Genomic DNA, 10760 nt, shown 5'->3' on the forward strand with positions numbered 1-10760 from the left:
CTCTTCAATGGAAATGAAAATACTGAACAGCGGCGAATAACTCTTGTCAGATAAGGATTAATAACCCACCAACATTTAAATATTATTTCGAAATAACAATTATTTTCGCAGCTTCATATTTGTTTCTGAGGCCAACAATAAATTTTTGAATTTCTAGTCAAGAAAAAAGAAATATTAACGGGCTTACCTATAATGTTAATGTTAAGTTAATGTTTTATTCTCAATAAATATATTTTGTAAATTGAGAATAAAACATTAACAATTATTGATGAAATCAGAGATTTAGGTATTGCAATTAACAACAATTCACGGTTTTTAAATTTTTAATTTCAATCAATTTCAATAAATTCTAAACGTATTTTGTTGGCGACGGGGTGGGTCTGATGGCGTTTGGGGCGGCGGGTCAGGTTGGCTGGTCGTGGGTTGGTCACTCGTGCTCAGCTCCAGCAGCCGCCTCTTCCGTGGTGCTTCCAATATTTCCTTTGGGTTCAATATTTTCTGCAATAAGAGTGTTCCTAATCAACAATATATCTACTGCACTGTATCATCATCATCAGCCGGAAGACATCCACTGCAGGACAAAAGCCTCCCCCAAAGATTTCCACGATGATCGGTCCTGGTGGTCTACACACGTGGTCCCCATTAGAGGACTTTACTGCCCCAACGACCATCTGTCCATCGAATTATGTGCCCTGTCTTTTGCCCCTTCAGTTTCGCAATCATTTGGACTGTGTCGGTAGCTTTGGTTCTCCTACGGATCTCCTCATTTCTGATTCGATCTCGCAAGGAAACTCCGAGCATAGGCCTCTCCATTCTCTCTGAGCGACCATGAGCTTTCTCATAAGGCCCATAGTTAGCGACCACGTCTGCGTACCGTCGGTCATCACTGGCAACACACTGGTTGAAAACCTTCGTCTTAGAGTTTTCCGAACGCTGCCCATCCGAGTTGGATACGACAGTGTGGTCACTGTCATATCCAACTCTTTAGCGAAATTAGACCTGCCTAACTGGATTGTTTGTCCGAGGTAGGCGTACCCGTCGACAATTTTGAGAGTACAGTTCCCAATTGTTATAGGAGTAGGTGCGACATGTACATTAGACATGATCTTCGTCTGGTCCATGTTCATTTTGAAGCCTTCTCCTGAAGCTGTGTTGAGGCCATCGAGCATATGGCTTAAGTCTTCCATGGTCTCTGCCATGATCACGATATCGTCTGCGAACCGAAGGTCTGATCACTCAATCAGTGATGTATTCGCCGTTAATGTTGATACCCAGTCCGTTCCAGTCCAGAAGCTTAAAGACATCTTCCAACGCAGCGGTCAACAGCTTGTGTGATATGATATCTCCTTGTCTGACTCCTCGCTGCAGTCGGGTAGGGTTCGAGCTCTGTTCCTGGAGACGGACTGACATGGTGGCATTTTTATACAAACACTTCAACGCTTTGATATATCGGTAATCAATGTGGTACCTCTGGAGAGACTGAAGCACTGCCCAGGTCTCGATCGAATCAAAAGCTTTCTGATAGTCCACGAGCGCCAAGCATAGTGCCTTGTTATACCCCTCTAACTTCTGTATAAGTGCCGCAGCTTATGTATGTGGTCTATGGTGGTAAAGCCTTTTCGGAATCCGGCTTGTTCAGAAGGCCGAAAGTCGTCCAACCTGCGCACGATACGTGATAACCCTAGGAAATAGTTTATATACATGGCTCAGAAGTGATATGGGCCTATAGTTCTTCAAAAGCATTTTATCGCCCTTTTTTGAGACAGCACCACTGTCCGCCAGGCTTGCGGCGTTTTTCCCTCGAAGATGGCGGAATTAAATTGTTTCTGCAGGGTCTTAAGTACAGGGTACCACCAGCTCTTAGAAGCTCAGCTGTAATTCCAACCTCACCCGGCGCTTTGTTGTTTTTAAGCTGTTTTAGGGCCAAACAAAAAAAATCCATATATCCCAGAGGATATCTTCGGTATAGTATTGGGTTAATTTGGCTCTTGGGTCTTCAGCCTTGTTGGTAATAGGTGCCCATGCGGTCGTGTATAACTGTCCGTAGAACTTCAAGACTTCCCTCGAAAGTTCGGGTTTTGACGAAACGACCCTGCAGTCACCGGTCTTCAGCTTCGTGAGTTGGATCTGCACAATAGACAAATCTCGTACGAATACTTTTGAGCCTTTCTTACGCTCTATGGCCACCCTCACATAATCTGAATTGTGGCGGCGTATATCACGAGTCAATGACTTGGAGATCTGTCTATTTAGCTGCCTATACTGGGAAGCATCGTCCGGGGACTGAATGGTCATTTGGCGTCTTAAATCCTTCAATTTGAGGGTAAAGTCTGAGATTATTCCGATTCTTTTTGAACAGCTGGCCTTGAAAAACTTAGACCCAGCCGTTTGAACAGCTGCCACGAATCTGTAATTATATTCGTCCGCGTCTACCCAGTCACCGAGGCGTTAGAAGCGGTTTTGTAATTCGAGTTGAAAGTTTTCGGGGTTTTGGATCTGTATGGGTGCGGGTCGGAGCGTAGACTTCACCAGTCAAGACCACTCCAGTTTTTCTTGATATTTGATAATATCCTTTCAAGATATTTGACAATATCCGCTTCACCATCATCTTTGCAGCAGTTATCAACTTAAGTTTCTCTTGCCAAATATATTACGCTTAATTATTCGTAAAACTAAAGAATTTAATTTAACATTATGCAAACTTAACTTATTAGACTGTATAATATTAATATGTATCATACATCCAGCCGTTTCAGAGATGTTCCGGAAAATACAATGGTAAAGTATTATGAAAAGTAGTATTGTTGTATAAGTTCCGTAACTTATATTCAATAATTATAGAGTTATTGGATATCTATGGATATTGCAAAAAAAAAAATAAATGGCAGTTCGCGGTGCTTCGTATGTCTCTCACCGGCGCACGCCATTCCGCGACCTAAGTCTGTGTTTTTTTTGGACGTCTGTTTCATGGGCTGCTGGGCTGCAGCGGTCGCGGCCACCTCGTTGAGCTTCCGCTGGCAGGACGGGCAGTGCCAGTCACCGACCGCGGGCCTCTGGCTCAAGGTCGAGTACCAATCGTGACACTTGGCACACTCCAATATCTGTGTACAACAAAGTATACCAGCTAATGGTGAAAACTAATTTGTGTTGCCACATATAAAAAATAAAGTCAGAGTTAAATTAAGTATATTAATAAGGTTAAAACTAATTGCTTTTGAATCGTGACTATAAATATTTCATTTAAATTACTGAATCTACCTCATGTTCGACAAAAGTAGAGACCGTAAGAAGAACATACAAGAAACTCAACGGTCATTATTTTCAATGAGATAGATTATTTTAGAATGGCTGAACTATACATAACAACAACAAATTAATTTGTAAGGTGTTGATAAACTTATTTCTTTATGTACACTGTGGTTGTACTCATACTAAAATTGAAAAATAGAACAAACTTATCACGTCACGAGGTGAAATGAAACGAAATAGTCGTAAGTATATTATGTTCAAGATTAAATAAACCTTTTACAAACCTGGCTATATTGTTTAATTAGAACTGTAAATATAAAAAAGAACATGTTTAAAAAAATTTATATACAAAATCTTCAAATTAAAATTACTCTTCTCTCTTTGTGCAATCAACAAAATCAAAGACATTGTTTATATAATTTTTTTAACACATTAATGTTATCAATATAGTATAAAAAGAACTATTTACCTTTTTCTCGAATCTCTACAAATTTCAATAAATAGAATAATAGCCAAAACTATATCATTAAATCTATTTTATCAGATTATATTATATTAAACTTATATTATTCATTAAATAAATTCTTCAAAATATATTCATCCAAAAGATTAATTTTAACGTCCTGTTTACTTAATAAGTATAATTAATTCTCATGTTTGCCTTTTATTTATACTCATAAAATACTGTCATTTATATTCCGAAGGTTGAAAAAAATATCAAATTGTTAATTAATTATCCTAATTATGATACTTAACCATTAAAGTTTTAAATGTTCACGTATGAAAAAATAAAATCCAAAACAACTATGTACAATAAATTAAACTGGAAATGTCCTTGGCAAAATTTCGTTGTTTCCTGTCCTGCAACTTGTTAGTATCAACCTCTGCATATTGACTGCATCAGCTCCCTGCTGCATCCACTTCCGGCATCATCATCCTCAGCAGTAGCACAGCAAACTTTTTATTTTGAACTCTTGTTAATTTTATAAGTATTACTTTTTATTTTGGTTTGAAATTAAGTATATTGTGAAGAATTTAATTTAAACTTTATTTATTTAGTTATTTAATTAATTATACATATTATTTAGTTATTTAATAATACATATTGTATTAATATGTATTTTTATTGAATTTATTTTTATACGACAGGCAGCATGTTGGAGGTTCGGATATTGAAATGATTATTAGTCCGAGTCCTTTATTACGCTATGCAACTATTTATATACTAGTTGAAGAGATGAGTGTGTTCATAGGTGTCTAAAGGTGATGATGCACACACTACAGCTTATAATAAATTTCATTAAAATCATTGGAGCCGTTTTCGACAGTCAGATTATGTATAAGCAAATATTATTATGTGTAAGAATTGCTCGTTTAAAGGTATAATAATAGTATTGATAGAAGTTTTAAACAATTAACTGACTCACCCAATTCATGCGAAGGAAATCAATAAATATAATAAACAAAAAATAAATTTCATTAACGCAAACACTAATATAATTGAACATAAATTAAAGAGCTTAACGCCAGCAAAATGACTTAAATCGTTTGTACAATCATAACAACATTTACATAATAAACAATGGGAGCAGACAATCAAACGAGCTCTACCTCGAATAAGGTTACGTAAAATAACCCATGTTATAACTGGTCATGGCCCTTTTAACAAGGATCTGTTTGATATAGGTGTCACCGACAGTCCACTGTGCAGAGCCGACATGGAGGCAGAAGAGTCGGCCTCACACATCATTCTAAAGTGTAGAAGTGTGGCCAGATACCGGGCCAAACACTCTTCCCAAGGTCATGCGAGTTGCGGATAGTAAGTAGCCCGCGATATAAGTAATATATAACCTAGTAACATTGCCATACATCTTTTTCTGGAAAGGTTTCTGACAAACGAGTCTGACCGCATCCGACCTTGATACTACAAGATGCTTTTAAGAATGATGTTTTTATTTAATCGTTATAGAGTACATGTATGTAATTGTTTATCTCGTCAAGTGACTTCTCTCGCTCAGCCAGCACCCGCATTCCTTGCAGATATATCTCCAATAACAATAATATTATCCAAGTAAACATATCGCAACACGCATATCTTATCGTAGGCTTAACTAAGTAAATAAAATAAAACAAACTATAATTTAAACCAAATACTCAAGTAACTCGTTTGGACAAGATTGTAAACAACTTATAAATGTATTCCTGCGCAGTACATCGTCTAAACATTCTTCGCATTTAAATTAACAAAACATAAAATACAACTGCAATCGTAAAAATATGTCTCTGGCATCTGTTTTTGTTGTTTCTTTACAAGACACAGAATTACTATGTAATACGACAGCTTACAAACACATTATTTAACCCATGAACAAACAGTGTTATTATTAATTATCCGGAGTAATGAGATCATTTACGTTAGAGGTATCTTATAGCAGAAAACCTCCACTATAATAACATACATAGTAACAAGATAATATACTCACAGAAAACCTAGGTTTTTCTCTACGCTCCCTTTCTCCTTGAGGACTTTTCTTCAAACTTTGATTTGGAGTTGGTTCCATGTCTAAAACTAAATTTTAATTTTTAAATACTATTATTTAAGACACTGGCACTTATAATATTAGTATTTGTTAAGTATTACGGTTCTTTTTAATATTGTATACTGAATCTCTATTCCAATTACAGAATTATCTTTCTTTCATTCGTTAACCTACATTACGCTAAAGTATGGGAGAAATAATATGTATCCTACATGTACTAACAAATAAACATTTTTTAAAAATTTAACCTAATTTTTCTTGTATTAATATTTCCTCGATAATACAAATATAATAATTATAATAGCAACGGCCGGGATTTTTTTAAATCAATCTCAATCAATCTCAATCAACATAATAAATGTATTTAACATGTTAGTAATGTTTACATAGCGTCTCAATTTTAACAAAATATTATAGAAGATTTTCGCATTACCACACTTTTATTCTTGTTGACATTGAAAATAGTAAAGTTAGTGTAGTAAAAGAAAAGACATAGATTACTCACCGTAAGTTTAAAACTTCTCCAAACACTAACAAAATGTGTTACAGAATTGTCGACAGTCTTCTGGTGCGGTCAATTTATAAATAAAGTTAGTCTGAACAGACCGTCAAAAGGAACGCACTACGCACTAGGTTTGGGATCGGAAAATCCTCGACGTTCAACTGAACTACACTCGAGTTTGACTTCAACATTCACGAGGTATGGAGCGGTAACAATACGAGAATTGTACTTAACTCTCCCACTATTCAAGCAAATTTCTAAGACGTATTAACGTCCAAAAGATAGATTTGTATTTTTATTGGAAGAACTCTAATACAACGAAAAACGAAGTTTCGATTGAAGTTTTGCGTGTTTCCTGCTACGTGTCCATTCTTTCCGAAGTATCGTCCTGAACGAATATTAATTGACATTTCTTTTTTCTAAATCTTAATACTATTCCAAATGTTACATTTAAGGATTGTATTTATGGAATTGCAATAAATCGGAATTGAAATTGAAGGGCATGAAATGCATAAGTGCAACTGTTAGAAAGGATAAAGGTAGAACTTTATCTCACTGGTTCCTTCCTAACAGTAGTGGACTTCAAATCTTTAATGACATTTATAACAAGTTTCATCATATTATTCCTTTTTGTTGTTTAAAAAAGAACAAAACTATATTTTATTACGCTGACCCTACAATCGTTTGTTTTGCCATATACATTATTACACCGTTTCTTAGACATTGCAACATTATTTATTTTTTCTAAAATAAGAGAATTTTTCTAAAATAAACGTATCCTAAGTTACTCCTTATTACAACAGCTACCTGCCAATAAAAGTCCCGTCAAAATCGGTCCAGCCATTTCAGAGATTAGCCGGAACAAACAGACAGACAGACAAAAATTGTAAAAAATGTTATTTTGGTGTATATACCGTATATATATCCATAAACATGTTGTAAAAAACGGTTCTTTACATATTACAGACAGACACTCCAATTTTATTTATATGTATAGAGAGTATTATGTATATGTATAAAAGGAAAAATTACTAAAAGCTAACAACGTCTACTCAGACATATATATAAAAAGGTATAGTTTCATCATCGTATGTGCAGCCATTTGAAAAGATGTACCTACCTATAGAAGGTTGCTATTAAGTAGAGGCGACGTGTGTTAGAAAGCACTATAAATCATAATTTATTTCAAAGTCATTTCAATGTCATTAGTCAAAATGGCTCAAGCGGAAGATCGGCGCTGAGCATGCATAATATGTGTGCCAGCATATGCAGAGCTTGAGCTTATTTGCGGCTAACGTTCCTAGTCTTTTAATAAGTATGGAGTGTTTTATTGTTTAATTTCAAATTTAATTTAAGAATTGTTTTATTTTTTGTGTGTTTTTTAGCTGCAAAGAAAAATATTTTAGTATTTATTTATTTATTATTATTATTTATTTGCACCCTAATTGAGAACTATTTACAAAAAACTACAGGAAGCAAAAATCAAAAATTCTAAGTTGACATGTTTACATTGCGTGTGTAATACAAATATTTTATGTTGTCATTCACTTATAAACTGGATTGAATGACAGGTGTGAAAACGTCGAAAAAAAATAGACTTTAGAACTAACCTCTATTTTGAGCCATTCACGCACACAAGTACCTACAAATTTTGAGTGTAAGACGTAGCTTGTCACGCACACTGAACTAATATTCCTGGCCTGTTTTTATCGGTTGTCTAACAGCAAGAGGCTCTATCTAGACGTATAAATTATCAAATTTTAGAACCTATATTCTTATATTCACATAAAAACCGTCTGTAATGATATTTTGCATTCATCATTTCAAAACTTGATGTGTAAAAGATTTTTTATTTTACTTATAAATAACAAACGGAACGCGTTTATTTGTTTGACATTTCTTCAAATGTTAATGTTCCATTGTTTTTAATATAGGGACGTCTCGCAAAATTTAAGCGCCTGTGGGTTTTAATGCGCAAACATACTCGCAAGTGTCTTACTAATTGTATAGATAAGTATTCAAGACTAGTTTTACTTATAGCAATTTAAAATGCCCATATTAACCAATATAAAACACAAAAATCATTCGTGTACAATAAATTCGATAACTGTAACGACATTTTAAATTAATTTGAATTTTATTTGTACAATAATAAGGATAATATATTTACCCAAAAGGAAAGAGAAAACAGACAAACCTCTATGTTCGTCGTATCTACCTTATGCACCAACTGCAATAAGATTACGCAAAGCACCACCTTAAAAGTATGTCACGTTGCGTCTCAGTGATATAATCAATGGATCAATAAACCGAGACCTACTGTGTTATTCACATTGACAGTGACCCGTCCAGTGGTGACCCACCTATCTCTTTGGGTCAATGCGTCAGACCGTTCAAGTATCTGGTGTCGACTAACTACACTGCTTATTACACTCTTTTACAAAAACAATGGGCACCTAGTTGAATAACCTGTTACACCATCTTTCATTTTATTTTACTTTTATTTCAAAATTCTTTAATCAAATTAAATTGCAAATGTCACATTTCCTCTAGTCTTTTTGAGGTCGACATAAGAAGATTTTCTATTTCTCAATGTCTGGTTCACCAGGAAGCGGTCATCTCGAGCTTTTGTGCATGGTTATCTTCCGGACGCAAGCCTGACTGATGGAACCAGTCTCTTGAAATCGTTGTCAAGAACGTAAAAATTCTATTATTCTTGATCCTTCTGGCATCCCTTTGTTCACACCTCGGTCGCCTTCACCATCACTCTGATCGACATTTGATTAAAATTGTAATCCATCTTCTCTACGTGACCAAAACCAATGAACATTACAACTGACTCTAAATCTTTTCCTGACATAATAATCATTCAATTCTCTTCAATACATTTGTATATTATACGCTGATGGCTTGGGTACGAGGAGTGACGCTGAAGCGGGATACGACTTGCGTCGACACACACCGGCTCAACTGACGAAGACGCACTCTCACTGAGTCTATCATCTTTGAGGTCCATAGACGCGGAGTTTGTACATAGCATAATGTACACGTCTCAATAAAGCTACTCGACACTCAAGCGCTGTCAATTATTTCAGCCAACAGATACGTCTGTCATACCAACGCGGCATTACTGCAGTTACATTATAGAAGTCTATTAACATCAATAAGATATTTCACTTAAACACTGTATTAAAAATAAAAAACCAATGTTTATCTCAATGATATATGAGATGCTAGCTGGTTATCCCTACTCTATGATCTAGGTAAACTATAGTATAACAACATCACCACCACATAAAGAAATTACTTTTGGTTACAGGGACTTTACTAAGCAAGGCGGTGGACTGTAGCATTAAACCACAAAACACACCAAACTATTTTGTACAATAAATAAGTAGACTAATAGACTCATCACCAGTAGTAGCTCCGAGTTTCAACGCGCACGTGTTTCGTACTCATGAATAATTATTATAAACGCAGGTATTGTAAAATTATATTAGACTACCTTAGAGAAAAAGTTACACAGTACAATGAATCCTACAATTTGCTGTCAATATTATTTAAGAGCTTATGATATATGACGAACATTCATCATTCACTAACCATGAAGGCTCTGTACGCTCATTTGTCCTCCTCTTTGTTAAATCTCCTGTAATTGTGTGTTCCGGCATGAGTATGGGTGGTCATGATCACTTGCCATGCAGGCCCTTAGATATAAATTACACAACAAACAGATGAATTATTTTTTAACAGATTATGATAATATTATAATAGTTACAATAATTCAATTTTAGGTAGTTAATATATATCTTTGGAAGTTATTATTCACTATTATAAAGTTTCAGTTTTTTATGGAGAGCATTCATAAGTAATTGATATTATAATGTAAATAGTTAAAACTTGTATTAATTATATTAACTAGGTATAATATATTATAGTAAAATATATTTTTTTAATCACTCGGTGTGATGTAATCCTAATAATGGATTTTTTTACACTTACTGTGCATAGAAATCCATTATGAAAAGTCTACTACTATATAAGTGAGAAAGAAATTTTTTTAATGAATCTTAGTGGACAAAGTGGAAATTTCGATGTTTAGTTACTAGGATCGCATACAATACAAGAGCTGCACTACACATGGACATAATGAAAACACCTTACGTAAAATAGAAATACAATCAATCCATTATTATATTACACTGTACTGTCCAGTACGTAGAGTTACAATATGGTATCGTTAGCGTATATTGTAAGTAAAACGTTTAATGTGTCTTAGACATTAGCTATTGAGCGCTACGGAATCGCTCGTAGCGCACACACGACGATACAACTGATTTACAGAAACAATGTTTAATATTATAACTCTAATTAAAATTTGCAATAATGCATAATAATTTATGCATTATTGCAAAATTTTAAAATAATTAATATTATATAATCATGGTAATTCCTATAACTTATGTTTA

General features: G+C 34.7%; 1 protein-coding gene across 3 annotated transcripts; it reads right to left on the reverse strand.

The window, feature by feature from the left end:
• Positions 1-305: 305 nt before the first annotated feature.
• LOC126978673 (uncharacterized) lies at positions 306-6462 on the reverse strand. 3 transcript variants are annotated; one of them, XM_050827673.1, is made up of 4 exons: positions 6295-6462; positions 5733-5818; positions 2915-3101; positions 306-480 (listed from the first exon to the last, which is right to left on the reverse strand). In XM_050827673.1, exons 2-4 carry the CDS (start codon positions 5808-5810, stop codon positions 428-430), a joined length of 318 nt encoding a protein of 105 aa, XP_050683630.1. In that variant the 5' UTR covers positions 5811-5818; positions 6295-6462; the 3' UTR covers positions 306-427. The 3 variants fall into 3 exon arrangements, with proteins under 3 accessions (XP_050683630.1, XP_050683629.1, XP_050683632.1); XM_050827672.1 differs by having other exon boundaries at positions 306-498; XM_050827675.1 differs by lacking the exons at positions 5733-5818; positions 6295-6462 and adding an exon at positions 4677-4692 and having other exon boundaries at positions 306-498.
• Between the last annotated feature and the right edge of the window lie 4298 nt (positions 6463-10760).

The sequence above is a fragment of the Leptidea sinapis genome, chromosome Z (genome assembly GCF_905404315.1).
Source record: "Leptidea sinapis chromosome Z, ilLepSina1.1, whole genome shotgun sequence".
Lineage (NCBI taxonomy): Eukaryota > Metazoa > Arthropoda > Insecta > Lepidoptera > Pieridae > Leptidea > Leptidea sinapis.